The sequence below is a fragment of the Pleuronectes platessa genome, chromosome 18, assembly GCF_947347685.1.
Source record: "Pleuronectes platessa chromosome 18, fPlePla1.1, whole genome shotgun sequence".
NCBI classification, from domain to species: domain Eukaryota; kingdom Metazoa; phylum Chordata; class Actinopteri; order Pleuronectiformes; family Pleuronectidae; genus Pleuronectes; species Pleuronectes platessa.
In genome coordinates, this window is record NC_070643.1 from 14,073,872 (window position 1) to 14,092,546 (window position 18,675).

The window sequence follows — 18,675 nt, forward strand, 5'->3', positions numbered from 1 at the left end:
CTGAAGCTTTAATGAGTCAACATTAATCAATATCAATCAATAGATTTTAAAAGTTTGGTCCAAATTGCTGCAGAGACCAACATATTCTGACTTCAAATCCCTATGTAGGCCAAGCTCCAAAAACATGAGATCCTTCCCATGATGCAACTTGATTGTGTCCTGTTTAAGGGCCTCGGTCACACACGCACACACACTAATGCAGAATGGTGAGCCAAAGGTCAACAAAGTTTAACTCCACTTGCGATGATTAGCCAGATTATCTTAATTTACACAGGACAAATGTCCCCCAAAATGAGCAAGTTAGATTAATCATTAACTTATAATTAATTAGTAGAATGGCGTAAGAAATTATACACTTATATGAATACAAATTTAAACTGCTTGTAGGGTCTTAAAATCTTATTTTACAGTGGCAGTATTAATGTGTTCTAGTTTTTCTGGCCTGCATCCCTATGATGGTCAAGTTAATAATAATTTCATATATATCAGTAACATTCACATGTGCCTAAAAGTTCATATACACCTCCTGTCATTTTTTGGGAAAGTGGGGACATGTCATTGCTGCTTGAAAACCCCTCATATCTCCAACTGGGATTTCAGCTCACACGTCCATGAAGGTTTTTCCCCTTGATTCGTTTTTATTTGCAATCAGACACATATAACTTTGAAATACCATTAGACCACACACTTCCAGTGGGTTAGGCTTCGGCTTTTTATTATAAATTTGTAGTGTTCATAAATAAGCTGCATCCTGAATCCTCTTCCAGAGCTCGAGAAGACATCATACACATGCTTTCACAGGCGGATTGATGCTCCTCATGACACATTAACTGATCTTGATGTGTAAAAGTGGTGGAGTTCTCCTTCTATACGTTTTTGCAGTGTTTTAATCACTATAAATAAAGGATTTTTTAACTCTTTATCCACTTAAAGGTATTTTGTACAACCTGGCAACCCAAAAGTTGATCTTATTATCTTATGATCCAATGAGCACATAAATCAACTCCTTAAAATCAACTCAAAATATTGACTTTCAAAGAGGAGATACATCTCCAGCTGACGACTGAGCTGAGAACTTGAGTCCCTTGTTCAAGTCTTATCACAACAGTTTCACAGGCCTGTGTCAATGTCGCAATAAAAAAAAAAACAATACCCTACTTTTCTTATGTCATGAGTTTGGATGGGTGCTGATTTCACCCATAAGGCCTCGCTGCCTCCGTGCTGTGTCATGGTCCCCCAACTACAGTGTCACGTTTCACCTGGGACCGAAAATAGTCCCTGGAGCTGAGCAGAAGAAGACAGACCCACTGGGGCAAACTCATTTTGACATGACTTATTGATTAGAGAGGTTGAATCATTGATAGACATTGAGTCCTGAGAGATTTAATCATGCGTCATTCGGACCCATGCAAACTGTCGGAGGGTGTGACTGTCATGTGAGAACTAGTTTTCAAGTAACGACCCCTGAAAGATGAAAGAGGAGGAGCACCCGGTGTGTGATGTGTTTGACACCTTGCATCCACGGCCAAAGACAAATACTGATGCACATAGACACAAAGGAAATGCATAGAAATACATCAAAAGATGAAATTCTTCTCATGAATGTGTCCAGGAAACATCAGCATGAGGACGTGTGTATGGGGTGTAATTAAATTCAAGTAACTTTCATCATTGACTTCAAGGAAAAGAACTGTCACCACGCTTTGTTAAATATAGAACATTTTATTCAGATGTTTGACTAAATGGTGTTGAAATTCTGAATTCTTAATATCAACAGGACCGTTGCATTTAAATAGTAAAACTTGACATGCCTTCATCCAGTGACAATGAGAAGCTTTCTTAAAAAGTTTTTTTGTCATTTATTTTTTCATATTTCCCTTGTAAGAAATAGTTCAAGTATAAAAATTCCCAACAGTGTAAAATAGCCCATCTCGATGAATATTAAGGCAAAAAGAAGCACGGCTACTGGAACCTTGACGACGTCTATACATTCTAGTGGAGAAAGCAGCATTTTCGCTTGTTTTTGTCAAAATTATAATTTGTTTTTCCTTTCGTCTAAACACAGAAGAGTACAATGTGCATGCAAACAGGCCTGCATTTTAAATAAAGTTCCTCCATACAAAAGGCATTAGGCTAATATTTAATGTCATGTTCTAAAGAATCAGAAAAAGATAGAAAATAAAAGTACAGTGCACATAACAGTATCTTAAATAAGTCCTACATCAACATTTCTGGTTGAGTATGTTAATAATAATAATAATAATAATAATAATAATAATAATAATAATACTAAAACTAATCAATAACTTATATATGCCTTGAGATGAGTACATGATCATATTATTAATACAGTACTGCCACTAAGTGTCTACTCTCAGAGTGTCAACATCGTCAACCCTCAAAAATAAATATCTTAAATAGTAGATTTATCGCTTCTTTTTCAGTTTTTCTTTTCTCTTAAATAGCAGAAGAAGAAAAAAAACCGTAAGGCACACAGACTAACATAACGTCCAAGTGTAATCCCCCCCTCGTCCTCTCCTCCTTCACCTGGTTGATCTTTACAATAAGGCAGGCCAGTTGTTGTTGGGGTTTTGGTGAAAAGTGTGTGGGTTTTGTGAGTGTGTACCTGACACCGGGCGGTGGCAGCACAGAGGTGGAAGTGCTGACGGCTGCAGGGCTGAATGGCAGGGGGGGGCGAGGGGGGGCTCTGCTGTGGGGTTCTGTGTCGGGTGGAGGGGTGGAGGGGTGTAAAGTTGGTTCCCAAATGGGCTCCGGCCGGGGGATTAAAATGTGACAGCTCAACAAACGAGCACAAGTGATGCGTTCTTTCCAGAGTGATCCGTCTGTGTGGCGCTGGAGCGGCGGCTCTGTCCACCCCCACCAGCAGCTGCTCGCTCTCCCTCTTCCTTTCTTTCCTTTCTTTCTCTTTTTCTTTCTCTCCATCCATCCCGGAGCCAGAGAGAAACACCACTGTGCCGCCTTTGTCTTTTTCGACTGCTATGTGTGCAACTCTCGGAGTACGTGTGAGTGAAACATGTGGAAAAAGCGACTGATTTTGTGTTTCCCATTGTCCGAGGCCGCTGTCGACCTCTCTCTCCTGTTGTCAGTGCCTTTGTTTGGTTTGCCAGGTCCCCTGTTAGTCCAAGAGTCAAGTCAGAGTTGATGACTTTTTCAGTTTTTTTGTGTCTTTTCTTTGTTTTTTTTGTCTCCTGGTGATTTGTTTGCTTTGCATAGATCAGGAGGTCGAGACACAGAGTAAAAAAAAAGGGACATTCAGCATCAGGAAGATAAAAAGATAGTTCTTCAAATGTGTGACACAACATGTTACGACTCCTAGACTTCCTGACAGAGGTCATCACATAATAATAGCTAACACGCTGGAAACGGTTCCATTTCCCTGATTATCAGAAAATATTAACTCCAAAAAATACAGTTGAAAAGACAAAAAGAACAAGAAGCCCTCAATGTGTAATAATAACAGTAATAAATATAAATGTTATGAGGGCATCAAATATCCAAGAGAACAGTTTCCTACACTCACGTTAAAGACAGCAATAGGACTTTAGGCTTAGTTGAACACCTATACCAACCACAGGGATTAGTTCCTGCATTTCTTCTATAGAAATAAGTACTCTACTACAATGATAATTGTAATGATAATAGTAATAATAGTCATAGTAATAACAACAACATAAAAGTAAATCACCTTCCATTATTTGTTCTGCATATTTTTTTCATTTTCTAATATTTTTTTGGTTGAAGCACAGCAAGTTGGAACATTAGCGTATAAAGTTCCCACCTCACCATCATCATCACCATCATCATCATCACTACCACCACCCTCATCATAACCACCATCATCTCCATCACCACCTTTATAAAGCAACTCTGCCTCTGAGTCGCTGACACGTCTGCCCTTAGAGCAACTCCCTCTTCCTTTCTCCTTCGCTCCGTCTCCTGACCCATCAGCTGTGGCCGGGGGTGGGCCTCCTCTCGCTGCATGTCCAGTGGTTGCAATGGCTGCTATTGCATGCGGTCGGCTTGCAGCTGCTGAGGCTGGTACTGACCAAAGGCAGCGGCTGCAGCAGCGGCCGAGCCCGGCGCGGCGGTGGCTAATGGCTGCTGGACTGCGTAGCCGTAGCCGGCGGTGGCAACGTAGCCTGCTGCTGCAGGGGATGCGGCATAGGGATACTGCTCGTATGCTGCAGCAGCAGCTGCGGCGCTGGCAGCCGCAGCTGAATACTGCGCGTAGGCGGCTCCGGTGTAGTCAATGTAGGGAGAGGAGGCTGTGGCAGGCGCAGTGGCAGTGGGCTGCACATGAGGGATGACCACACTAGGCTGCACGAAGGCCTGAGGGTACATGTAGTGAGCCGGGATGCTGTGGGACAAACACATATGTTAGGATTTAATTTGATTCATCATCACACACCAAACCTGAGAATAAGACCCCCCAACAAACACCCTTAAACCCAAATCCATCACACTGCGGCCAAGCGCCCTCCCACCACCCAGCCCCAGTCCAATCCAACAGTCAAGAACACCAGGGAAAGGCCTGCTAGTAGGGATTAGAACAATATAGGGTTGCCAAAATAGAAATCTCTGTGAAAACAAAACTGGAAGGTGAGGTAAACTTTGATCACCCAGAGGCTGCTAATTGAACCTTTCAAATGTCCTGAGAGGTCCACATCTGTATGATCACATTGAGAAAGTAGTGATATCATCTTCTTTATGAGCTACAACATGGGAAACAGATTGACTGTTTGGGTCAGTTTGTGTAGTGGAGACAGATCCACAGAGAAGAGGAGGGAGGCCAGATGAAGTTTGGGATGTATAACCTGCAGCCCGTCACCGGGTCACATGTGGATTTGGCCGTGGTGCCGTCCTCTCCGCCTGCTGGAGGGAGGGGCTGGAGCTTACAGTGCTGGGGGCTGGGCGGGCGGTGGGGCGCAGACAGAGGAGATGAGCCCAGGGGAAGCATTGTGAAAATGTCACTGCCACTTTGACAGCTGGACAGTTTTCAAAAAGGGACGCTGCTGGCCATTTCCCCCTCTGTATCGGGACAAAGAGCCGAGGGGGAGGCAGTGTGTGTGTGTGAGTGGGGGGGGGGGGGGGGGGTCGAGGCTCCGCACCCAGAGGGATGTTACAATTAAATAAACAATTATGAACAATGAGCACATTCTACCCTCCATGACATAGCCTTATCCTTGCGCCCTCTCCAAACAGATTGTTTAAGGTCTGGAAGCTCGATTGGACGGGAGGTTTTGACTGTAGAGGGGAAAAAAAGCTTTAATCTCGTGAGAATTTGAGTGTTTGATTTAATGAACAAAAAGTCCTCCCTCCACGTAAGAGAGAAAATAAAGTCAATTCGAGAAGCACCAGCCTTGACAAACCAATGGAAACTATTTGTTATCTGTCGCACAAGACTCCAAAACATGTCTGAGCGATGAAGAATCAAGGAGACCATGTGAGTCTGCGAGAGTGAACATCAGGTGGTCACTTTTGGAGGTCTGGATCAGGAGAGAAGAGGAAGGTTCGGCAAAATGTTGAAGAGTGACAGGCGGGATCTATCGTGGCAACCCTATTGTCAGCACGCCATTATCCAATCCAATCCACATCTCAACCCAAAACAGGTGGGGCCAGAGAGAAAAACAGGAAAAACAGAATAACAGCGAGGAGTAACAGAGGAGGAAATATCTAAAAAAAAAAGTCCACTTTTACTAAACCAAGTACAAAAAGGACGACAAAAACGGAACAGCGCAAACACTCTGGAAAGACAGAAGAAGGAAAAGGGAAAGGGTTCAAATGAGGCAGAGGGTTTGTGGTGATTTGGTCTGGCTTTTACTTAAGGTTCTGATGGTGGCACTGCCTCAGCGCACACACACACACACACACACACACACACTGCATTGAATATTATTTTTAGGGTTTTCTCCGATTTGAAAATCCTCAGAAGCATAATTTTTAATCATCATGTGACGGCGCATGTCTTCTTTGAAATCCACACTAATGAGACTCAGCAGGGTGAGGCAGGTTTCCAAGACGATTTCACTGGATGACGTCGCTAAACTGTCTGAGGAAAGACTACAACACACACACACACACACACACACACACACACACACAGAGACTGTCTAGCAGAGACTTTCAAAGGCTGTTATCTGGAACGAGATCACTGAATTATTCGCTTCCAGCAAACAAGGAGGAGACTCCTCAAACTGAAAGGCTGATGACAAACTAATGTTTGATGGACCAGTGTTAACCTGAAAGGTCAAACAGCGACACACAGGACAATGTTGTGTCACAGACTCACACCTTTTCTCACACATACCCAAAATGAATCTCTGCAGAGACACAGATTCTACACGTGAGTGTGCAGAATCTGTAGATTTGGGGATTGGAAGTCTTTCTGATTTGACCAATCACGTTTGAGCAGGCTTTACATATTAGCCTTAGGCTTGTGTGCTGATTTACCACTGACTGTGTTGTCCAGCAAAAATCCATAAAATCTTAATAAATTTATTTCATAGCCCAGAAACTAGCTGCCTGTGGATTGTACAACATGTTTTATGGTTTTCATTCATACTTTTCAGTCTCATGGAATTAAAGAAACATTTTACATTCCCTCAAACTTTCAGTTGCATAATTTTCCTCGGCAGCAACTGTACATGATGGAATATGGAGGCTGTGTTACCATGTTTTAAATGTGTAACACTTTAAAAGGACGTCCAGTGGCATGTGAACATGAAATCATACTCCTGACACTGTGCATATCTAGGTTGAACCTTTGCTTGTCTCTGATTTCTTACTTCCAATGTCCTACACCAACAGCATGCGCACACACACACACACATGCATGCACAAAATAGGAGATGAGGGTTTTGCCAATGAGAAGCAAAGCTCTGGATGACGCACCTAATGTGGCTCGCTATTACAAACCATCTTTTCCTTGGAGATGGTCATTAAAATGCAAAATATCACATTAAGTTCTTTCTGAAGCCACACAGTGTGTTCTACTGTGTGTGTGTCTTTACAGGAATGCCATGTTCTTGTTCACGCAACCCAGAGGTCGTTAAAGTTCATGGCTAAATAAAGTTTCTCTTCCACAGTGCATGCCGTCCACTGAGGGAAGGGACACGAGTACAAACGTGCTACGGGCTGAGCGGGTCTAAGTAAAAAACCTCACCTGCTCTGATAGAGTCGCTCATGAGACTTTTATTATGATGACGGAGTCACAGATGGATCCGGTGTCTAGTTTTACTTTTAAATACAGCATGGCCTGATTTGTCATCCTCACATAGAAGGTAACTTGAAAAAGAGTTGGTTTCCATCAACAAATTGACTAATCAGGATCCCTCGTGGCTCTCTCTCAGGTTTCTACATCTTTTTTCCAAGTTATAAGTTTAGGTCAATAGGAGTTAAGGGCAGAGGATGTTGTTAGGCCCGATGAGGCAAATTGTGATTTGTGAATATGGGCGATACAAATCAAATTTGACTGATTTTTAACAATTTTTGTCCTTGCTCTCAAAAGCTGTCCTGCACGTATTCAACACTGTCCTCAGATCAGCCTATAGTTTTTTACTGGGTTATTAAATGATGTATCAGTAATTAACCTTTATATATACCTAAAATTAACTCATATATTTGAAAGACATGTGTGAAATACAAAGCGACAGGTCCTGGTTCAGATGAGATGGATTGTTTATGTGTAAGAACATTTATTTGGGCCCTGAAACATCCACTCTGACCCAGTTTAAATGGCTCCTAGTCTGCTTTTACATGACAGGGGCAGATAAGTCTGCACCCTAACCGGACCCCCCCACCACCAATGCACAGACACACACATACACACACACACAACGTTGAGCTTCATGCGACTGCAGCATCAGCATTCGGGGCTTTGTGTGGCACAATGGGTGCGCTTGTTTTCCTTAACACCACAAGCCCATGTGACGAAAGCTCGCTGAGAGAGAAAAAGAGAGAGAGAGAGAGAGAGAGAGAGAGAGAGAGAGAGAGAGAGACATTTGTTTGTGTCACATTGGAGACTTTGGTGCGCTGAGCTGAGCTGAAAATGAGCGTGCATGTGAACAGACAAAGACACACACACACAAACACATGAAGCGCACATTCTAAATGATAGCCTTCTCATTCATTTGCAAGACATCCACATTTCTGGTGGTACTACATGACCACAAGTCTCCGATATTTGTGTGAGGAACAGAAGAGAGAGACAGAGAGAGCTGTACTGAGTTGACAGAACGAGACGGGGTGAATTTGTCTCTCGTACATTGTGTATTGTTTTAATGTAACAAACTGACAGAAACATCAGGAAGATGCTGTAGGCACACACACACGCACACACACACACACAAACACACACACAGGCAGTGATGGGTTCTGTAATTCTGAGGGTAAAGGAGGTATAAGTGGTGACAGTGAAGGGGTAAAGAAAAGTGAAAAGGAAAGAAATTCCACATAAGAAAATTCACCACTCACTCCAACAAGACAGCCAGAATAACACACACGGGAAACAACACATCCCATTAAACAAGACAAGTCAACCACAAGTAAAAGTAGTAAAGTAGTAAAGTAATAAATTAAAAATAAAAACTTTGTTTCTTTCTTGGCAAAGTTAGCACGCTTCCACAAAAAAGAAAAAGAACACCCCAAAAATCCAATCCTTTTTTTTTTTTTGTAAGAAAGCACACTGTCGGGCTGACAACACCACTTCATAACTGCACACAAAGCTCTAGGCTCTATTCAAATAAAAATAAAAAGTCAAATGAAACCCACGTACATGCATCTATAATCACCATTGTCAGAGCTTGTTTGTGTGTGTTTGAGTCTACAGGTAATTCCTTTTCTCTGATCTGTGACTATGTTCGCAGAACTATTCCACAAACCAGCAGCACAGTTAGCTTAACCGAGAGCGAGCCTGTCGGACCAGAGAAAGATAGATAACATTGAGTCAGGCTGGAAGTTTCCATCAGTGTCCACTCAGCACACACACACACACACACACACACACACACACGCACACACACACACACACACACACACACACACACACACAGACACACACACACACACACACACACACACACACACACACACGCACACACACACACATTCTTGTACTTCTATCTGTGTGAGGACACTCATTGGCATAGTACATTCCGGAGCCCCTAACCCTAACCTCCCCAACTAAATGCCTAAACCAGTGGAGCCACCAATTTGTGTTTTGATGGGGTTCCACTGTATTCATTTGGGGATTAGGTCTGGGGTTGAACTAACTTATATATGCACATATCTTTACACCAATTAAATGATAATCATTTATTTCCATAGTCAATGGAAAGAGGAAGGTGGTGCTTCATTGCCTTGCTCTGCGCCCCCCCCCCCCTCGGTTGGGTTGCACAGAGGTGGGAGAAGGGAGACTTGAACCTTTCATACACAATTTCAACAACATCCCTACATGGACTCTCCGAGTCAGTAGGCCTGTGCACAAAAATGACTTTGCCTACCCCCAACTCTTATTCTAAACCTAATCTGAACCATCTAATCAACAACTAATTACCTAACCTAAACCTAATTCTAACCCTAACCTTAAAATCGAATCTAAACCCTCAAACATAGTCCATTGAAAAAGGACCAGGCAAAATGTCCTCACTTTCCGGAAATGTCCTCATTCTGTAAGGTCTATCCTTAAAAGGGTCCTCACAAAGGTATAAGTACAAGTGCACACTCACACTCACTCACACACACACTAACACACACATTTCCACTAACAGGCAAATCTAGAAAAGGCAGTTTGACTTGCTATCCTGGTAAACAGTGATGCAGAGACACGCTACATATACGACTTAACGTCCACCTTTAATTATCAGCGATTATTAAAACTGGAGGAAAAAACAAGCATCAGACCAATAGTATAAATTATCAAACATAGAAAAGATTAAACCAGAACATGTTTGAATTACTTTCCAATTGTGTACATGAGCAAAGAGCAGCTCTACAATCTTCAGTCCTATGAATACTTACCCATAGGGCCTTTGGATGAACGCAGGGTGGATTTGGGGAACACCAAAGGTGAAACCTGCAAAACGGAGGGAATAGAAACAACGTGTCACTAAAATGTTCCCCAATCGTCTCAACCACCAAACGTGTTTCTACATCTGCAGAAAGCTCTACCTGAAAAACAAACAAGCCCTCAGGGGAAAATCGAAAAGAATTGACTTGATTTTCTTGCTCGCTGCTTTGCTAATAAAACCAACAACACACTCACTGATCCCAAACACATGGTGCTTGATGTTCCAACAGTTTTTCAGGTCAAAATAAAAAAAAAAAATCTGCCCATGTCGTGTTGAATTCTGGCTGAAAACACAACTTCCTATTTCTTTAGCGATCCTCTTAAGGGGGTCTTTACCTGGCTGCATCACTCGGGGCTTGGCTCCCAGATAGGCCAGGTTGACGTTGGCCTTCCTGCCGTCAATGATCGGGTTGGGGTCTTTGCAGGCCCGGTCTGCAGCCGAGCGATCCGCCATCGTCACCTGGCAGAGAGAGGACACACAACCACGCACAGGATGGAAAAGATCAATATTATTCAGGTAAGTATTTAAAGAAAGGTTGATATTTTCACTTCCTGCAGATTCTTCTGAAGCAACAGGTTGGCCATGGCAGCAGGGAATATGGCAATGAATAAAGACTGAGGCCTCCGGAAGTAACGAGACATGGGTTTGTGTGTTTAAAACAGAGGCAGATAACATTATGTCTATGAGGGTGGGATCTATAGTGTCTGTGTGTCTGATTGTGTGTGTATGTGTGTGTGTGTGTGTGTGTGTGTGTGTGTGTGTGTGTGTGTGTGTGTGTATGGCCATCATGAACACCAGTGAGTGTCTGGCAGTGCTCACACATCCATCACCCTCGTGTGGATGTGTTGAAACTATCAGCAGTGGAAGCCTGACTGAGACTGAACATGGCTCCAGTCTCGTTCCAATTACAAACTTTATTGCTCCACTCAAAGAGAGCCTCATTGTTCACTTTCTACCCCACTCTCTCTACTTCTTTTGAGAAACTTCTGCAACTGAAGTCACTGAAACAACTTGACAAAAGCATGTCTGGGAGGAATAATGACGAAATGATTATGTAACGACCATTGCCAAGAGATTATTTAAATTCACAAAATTAGGCGTTTACCTGAGGCTTGGTTCCAACCTACCGTTTGGTTCATATCTGGTCGTAATTAAACACGTATGCCTAATTCAGTTCTCAAATATGATCAAATGATCTTTGAAAAGGACATATCTTTGAATAATCTCGCTACATTTATATCGGTGCACAAGTAAAGGTATAAAAGTGTCGCTAACAGAAAGAGGCTGGCAGAGCTGCTGGTATTTTTTACACCTCTGCATGCGTCTGAAATAGTTTCATGACAAGTTGGAGCAGAAAAATATTTCCCCAGCGTTGTAGACAGCGTCTGAAATGAGATGATGAAACTCCGGAGAAAACTGCCTCTGTAATATCAACAGCACATCAGCCTGAGGTTTTTCTGGAGCTGTCAGTGGAACGAGGGCCAGCTCACTTCCCCTCCACGGAAGTGTCAGGGGCGCATACCAGCGCACCGCAAGTCGGTGGGTGCGAGATTGCGACAGAAGCCGATGACAAATTTCAGACTGTGCCGTGCTAATCAAAACCATAAACATCCCATGCCTGCAGATATGCGAATGATAGTTGTGATGAAGTGAGGGGGACAGACACCGACGCGCGGTTTTGCCAAAGACGCGCGGTGCTAAAAGTCACCCTGTGCGTAAAATGTGTAACAATTTGGTTTAAGCACAACAAACTTGTTCTGAAGTTATACTCACGAATCCATAACCCCTCGACTTGCCGGTCTGCCTGTCGGTGATGACCACAGCCTCTTCGATCTCACCGAACACCTCGAAATATTTCCTGAGACTCGAATCCGTGGTGTGGTAGGGAAGACCCCCGACAAAAATCTTCGTGTAGGTCGTGTCCTTTTGCGTGGTGTGCATCGTTAGTGCAAAGAAGTACAATAAATAAGAAACAGGTAAAAAATGAAAATGTATAGTGCAATGTCTCCTTATCAGCAAATCTTTGGATGAAGGGAAGAGAAGCGAGAGATCAGCCTGGCTCTGTAACTTTTTTTGTATATATCAGAAGAGAAAACGAAACGAAGAACGAGACACAGATGAGGCCTGGAGGTAGATTTATCTTCCGAGAGTGGAGAGGAGAGTTATGTGGAGCGGACCGTCCCCCAAAGAGACCATCAGGTGTTTTCAGCTCTTCTTGGTAACTCTGCTGTCTAACTGAATAGCTGTGGGACCCATTCCTAAAAGCGCTTTGCTCCAAACTCCACCCAACTTTCAGTCCATCTCTGCCCGCCCACCGGCGCGCACAAACAGCTGGGGATCCTGCAACAGTGTGACACACGCACACACACACACACACACACACACACACACACACACACACACACACACACACGCACACACACACACACACACACACACACACACATACACACACACACACACACACTGGAGATTGGGAAGAAAGACCAGTTTTTACTAGAATAAGTTTAATTCAAGCTTCAGGGAGCAAGACAACCTGAATGTGATTTGGTGGAGCCTGAGAGGAGCAGGGATGTGAGGTTCATGTGGAAAATGATCACTTGTTGAGAATTTCACAGATTAGCCCATAAATAAAAATATGATGATTATTCATAGGATGCCAATTAAATTTAGGATTAATCTAAAGATTCATTTAATAACTTTAAAATCTCAGCATGGTCTGGCCCTCGGTAATACGGAGCTACTTACTCTATATTCTCCTACTATAGTTCCCAAGTCAATGCTGGTAACTAAGGCTGACCATGCATTATTTTGCCATCAGGGTGTTAAGCCTCCACAATTGACTTAAACCTTACCTGTTTGAAAATATTTTTGTTACAGTAAAGCCTTTTAATGTGTAATTTTAACAGCTTTTAGCAGATTTGTTTTGTAAAAATTTCTACCCACGTATTTTGTTAAACAATTTGTATAACCTAATTGTTTTCGATAAATGCTGCAGAACTAAAGATTGTTATCTATTATCATTACTTATAGTCTTTTCTCTCTTTAGTGAGATAAAATGTCGATCCGAGGTGGACTGGTGAAAAAGGCTTGTCCCTCATGTCTGTAGGCCTGCATGGATTAGGTCTCCTATACAAACAGCCGGTCAGGGACTGAACACAGCCCCAGGGACGGACACATTACAGCAGCAGGAGCAGACAGACAGGTGCAGCACTGGGACTCTGCTGGAAGGATCGGCCTTCACATGTGGGGGGATGAAAAAAGTTTCTGTGTCCAAGCAGACAGCATGAAGCATCAAGTGTGGATTTTATAGGCTCCCCTGTTTTTACTTCATGCATGGCTTCATTATATCTGACCACTTGGACTTCTAATATATTAGGTTTGATTAGACATTTCTTAAAAGGTCATTGAGGGGATGATTTGTTCTATCTATACACTACTTCCATAATGACAAATGGGTATCAAGGACCAAATAAAACAGCCACGGATCATTTCAAAAACGTCTCTGAGCATGAGTGATTAAAATAACCGCTGTGATGTTTGGCCTCCTGACGGGTGGGTCCCTGGATCTCCCTTTGAGCAGCCAGGATGAAGTCATTCACCTCCAGTAATGTGAGAGGGAACCCTGCTGTTAAACATGTATGGATGCTTCTCTCCTGTGAGCACCTTGGCCTATTTCCTGTCGCTGAGTACGACACTGGGGAACATAATTAAATGTCATTGGCACAGCATGCTAATGAAGTGAGATCCATTCCAATGTGCTCTGTGTAGATTTATAATAAAAACTACAACCAAAAATCAGTATCACAAAAGGGTCTTTATATAAATCCTCTCTTATTCAACTGAATGTGAACTGTCACTGAAGATCACAATGAAATGCAACCTGATAGAGCGTCTTTCTGCAGCGTCTCTGTTTGCTCGCTATTTTATTAATGTGGCCACACGCCCGTTAAAGTCTGACTGGAGTCATGAGAGGGGGGACCGATATCCAGTTCCACAGGCTTCACAAAGGGGATCTGCTCAGGTTGCATCACCCTGTTGTCCCTGCTCATGAGCAACATGTTGACTCGTCTGAATCCTCTTGTGTTTTTTAACAATAACCGTCTGTGGCACATGTCTTGATAGTCTTTAGAAACAAGCTAAATTGTAACACAAAAATTACACACACACAGGGATTGTCTTGGAGGATAAATGTGTTTTGAACAGTGTCTTAATTACAAATCAAATATTCAAATTTTTAATTTTTTTAAATACAAAACCGTTTTTTCCCCCAGTTTTATCAAGACAAAGGATGAGGTCAGTGGCTCTTGTTGCCCATGTGGCCGTAGCACACACCTGTCAGGCGGGGGAAATAAAAGGTCAAAGGTCACTGGAACAGCTGAAAAGCCACAGCCCGGTTGCACCGAGGTTGCATTCCCCCAAACTCTCTCATAAAGGTATCAACAAATCTAAAAGGGACACTTTGCTATGGAGGATGAGTCGAGCTAATGATACACTTTTGGATGCAGACAAATCACTGGGAACGCACACCCTTACATCACAACAGTAACACTATGGGAGAAAAGAAGTGACCTTTATTAATTTTTAACAACATCATCTTATACATAATTTCAGAAGGCACATCCTCGCCTTCCACCAAAACCTCTTCAAACCTTCTCTTTTCAAAGACTTCAGTTCCAGGGTAACACAACTTCATCCTGCTGAGACAGCGCCATCTTGTGTCCAGCTGCCCAAAGTTCCCCATTTACATGCTAAATCACACAGAAAATATTTTGGTGTGTTGGCCAGAGCATTAAGCCTTGGTCTTGTTTATTAAATAACTACCTCAATAACATTGCATTAGAAAAGAAACCCTCATATTCCCTTGTGCTTATTACTGAGCAAAGTCATTATATTAAGAATTTACAAGCTGATGTGCTTCCCTGCAGTGGAAAGGATGTTAGATATTCTCATTGACATTAGCCTAATTCATCCATCTAATCATGGCTTAATTACATCTTTCAATCAAAAAACATTCACTGTACTTTATATTTTTATCATTATCCTCATGTGCAACAGGAATCATTTTGGCTTCCTTTGTCTTAGTGCTGATTATTGGCTCATTCATGTGATAATTTAAAATTTCTCCTCTTTGTCTCCCACATGTTGAAAAGTGGAATCACTCTCCAGCTCCCTTGAGGCTGTGAGGAGCTGGCCCACCAGGAGCTCCTTCATCTGGTTCAACTCCTCCTCTTCATCATCATCATCATCATCATCATCATCATCATCATCACTGTCCTCACACGCCTGCTCTGCACCTTCCCCTCTGTCATCTCCACTCCTCTCTCTCTCTGTGCTATTCTCTGCTCTGTCCGTTTCTTTTTCATTCTCTCTGCCATCACCTCCAGCCTCTCTCACACACTCCCCTCCCTCGGCCATCCTGCTTGTGATCTGGCTGTGCAACATTGGATTCGGTGTAAGGTCAAAGGTCAGGGGTGTCACAGGTGTGAGGGACGTGTCTTCATATTCGGCTGCACTGGAGACAGGGGCAAGGACACGGACACGCGCCGACTTGGTCCTTAAACGCATCTTGAGCTCGTCTTCCTTTGACTGAAAGAGAGGGGGGAGCAGACAAGTGAAGAGAAGCGAAATTAAAAGAAAGACGAAAAGTTCACACACCCACACACACACACACACACACACTCGCACACTCGAACACACTGTACCTTGCGTCTCTCTTCAACAAGTCTCATCTTCTCCTCTAGCTCTTCTCTGCAGGGGGGACTTTGCTCCTTTATGGTCTTCAGGGACTCCAGTCTCCCAGGCCTCTGCCTGACCACATCTCGGTCATCCAGCTGTCTCACACACACACACACAAACACACACACACACATAAACAGCAGAGGGAGACAGAGAACGACCAACCTTAACATTACAGGCGAATGGACTAACTGACCTTATTACCTGTGAGAGATAACTTAGCAACACAAATCAATGTCCTGCTACACACTTTATTGCATTCAATTCTGTAAGAATTATTACCACCATTATAATCACAATAACTTTCTAAATTGTGTAATTTACTTATAAAATGTTGATCTTATGGGGTTTCAGTTAGTGTGGTCAGGCTAAACCATTTTTAAATGTGTTACTCTGACCATAGAAGAGCATGAAATACGTGTTATGGAAATGTTAAGGTTTAGGTCTCTTTGGTTAATTAATTCATGTTTTTTTATCTCTTTTGCATATTTTGCATTGTCTTATTTGGGGCCTCTTTAAGCCAGGATTGTACTTCATAGAGTAAAGTCTGAAGAAGATTAAGTGCAAGTACAGTACAATTCAGTATCAGAGTACTTTTCTTTATTGCAGTATTTGTAGGACACAAGGTTGAGATTGGGAGCCAGATAACAACTGGATGAAAGTATATAATATCTCTGCAAGAGGACACTGATTTTAGGGAAGACACAACAATGGTTTTTGGAAAGTTGAGTCAAGGTCTTTGTCCATTACATTAGGTCCGCATGAAGCATTATAGTACGTGGCCTCTGAGATTTTAGTACTTCCTGTATTAAAGGACAGCTGAGATTTGCCGACACAGCTGTTAACTTGTTATCTCTCTGTAGAGTGATGAGAATAAACACTTCTGCTTAAGACATCACATGTTGTCATTCCTCCACCCTGTAAGATTTCCCTCACAGTACCCACCATGATGCTGTAGGCCTCTCCAGCCACGCTGCCCCTCTCTCTGCTCTGTCCCACCAGGATGATGCCCTGACTCAGCAGCTCCTCCAGGATGTCACTGGACTTTTGACGCTCCTGCACTGTGCCATCATGCTGCACTAATCCTGGCCACAGTGAAATAGAAACACTTCAGATGCGTGCAGGGGATTATCTCTTCATTGAAACACACTTGTTGAACACACCCACCCTCTTGTGTCATTCTGTCTGCCACACTTTCTCCGACACGCTCAAATGACAGAGGAGGGAGTTTTCTGGGCATCGCTCCAGGTAACTCAGGGATCGCTTTGTTCTCCATCACCACCCCACTGTCTGTGGTGCCCTTTGACACGGCGGAGTCTCCACGGGTACCGAGTTTACTTCCTGTCTCATCCTGACAGGGCACAATACGAACGAAGAGGAAATAAGTCAAAATACAGAAAACTGCTGACCTCAAAATGGTGCTGGGATAACAAAGTGTTCTTCAATTTATATTTAGGTGAAAAAAGGAAACAATGTACGTTAACTTAAACATTCTTCTTGAGTATTTAAACTTTTTTTTTTTACATGTTTGTCTTTATTACGTAGAGGAAATGACAGGTACCCCTGCTGGGAATTGAACTGTATTGCGTTGTAGATTAAGATTATTCTAAAATCATACGATCAATATAATCATGTTTTCATTTAAAAAAGAACATCTTGTAATTTCTAATTTATTATCACGCTATATATATATAACCTCTTCATTTGAAAACACCATCTGGTCTTATGTTTCTTTCCTTATGCATCTCGAGCTGGGTTGTAACGATGGTGCAGCTTGACTCGTTGATTATACTAACTTCATACATATGAATAAATAAATAGAATTAATCATCCTAATATTAAATGACTATAAATGAGGCAAATAAATTGGTTTCGATATTTATAAAAAAAGGTTTACAGGTCTTTAACTCTCTCTTCTTTTTTTTTTAGTTTTACGAACCTGAATATTTCGTTTAATGTGTTTTTTTATTTAATACTGTCACATGAAATATTTCAACAACTACTGTTTTTTAAGTTTTTTTTTTTAATAAGTTAACATCCTGTAAATAAATAACATACCTGGTGCAGATTGAGAAGTTCACCTCAAATATGGAGACTAGGTTAAATGTTATAGTATTTCAATAGCTGAATAGTTTTAATAGTTGTTTAACATTTTTATTGAGTAACCATTATTATAATAACTGTAAAACTCTATTTGGATTTCGTCGGTGAAAGGGACCTGGTGTTAAACGGCACAGACTGAATTTGTGACTCGGCTCTTACCTCGTCTCTCTTCGGCTCCTCTCGTGTGAGCGGTATGACCGCGGTGTCCGAGGAGCTGCCACATCCCATATTCACCACGAATCAACGATGTAAAGCGAGTCAGTAACACTCATACATGTGAAGCTTTAATTCCAGCTCGGTGTGTGTGTTTTTTCCTCGATACGTGTTGACCGTGTAGCCTGGCATTCCTTCACACACACGGACACACGGTCTCCATGAGCCCGTCGCTAAGGGGCCGTTGCTACAATAAATGTGACCCGGTTAAAGAGGCGACACACACGAACAAGGAAACACAAACCACGGTCAACACTGGATGGGGAAGCTGCTCTGACAGCCTTCATTGGCTGTGTTACACACTCACACACTGTCACACGCACTGACACACTTCATCAGGTGTTTGCCACACTGACATCATATCATATCAGAATCAGAATCAGAATCAGAATAAGAATCAGAATGTATTTATTGCCAAGGAGGTTTACACCTACCTGGAATTTGCTCTGGTTATTGGTGCATAAAATGAACATAAAAACATAAAACACAATAAATTCAGCACACATAAGACAAAACAATAAAATAGAATAAA

General features: G+C 42.4%; 2 protein-coding genes across 2 annotated transcripts; both read right to left on the reverse strand.

Moving 5' to 3' along the window:
* Positions 1-1,708: 1,708 nt before the first annotated feature.
* rbm24a (RNA binding motif protein 24a) lies at positions 1,709-12,362 on the reverse strand. Its single transcript, XM_053447513.1, has 4 exons — positions 11,862-12,362; positions 10,424-10,547; positions 10,039-10,093; positions 1,709-4,378 (listed from the first exon to the last, which is right to left on the reverse strand). The coding sequence occupies exons 1-4, from the start codon at positions 12,027-12,029 to the stop codon at positions 4,024-4,026; spliced, it is 702 nt and encodes a 233-aa protein (XP_053303488.1). The 5' UTR covers positions 12,030-12,362; the 3' UTR covers positions 1,709-4,023.
* Positions 12,363-14,385: 2,023 nt separating this feature from the next.
* stmnd1 (stathmin domain containing 1) lies at positions 14,386-18,277 on the reverse strand. Its single transcript, XM_053447470.1, has 6 exons — positions 18,090-18,277; positions 16,989-17,178; positions 16,773-16,888; positions 15,794-15,922; positions 15,470-15,677; positions 14,386-14,423 (listed from the first exon to the last, which is right to left on the reverse strand). The coding sequence occupies exons 1-6, from the start codon at positions 18,156-18,158 to the stop codon at positions 14,386-14,388; spliced, it is 750 nt and encodes a 249-aa protein (XP_053303445.1). The 5' UTR covers positions 18,159-18,277.
* Positions 18,278-18,675: the final 398 nt, after the last annotated feature.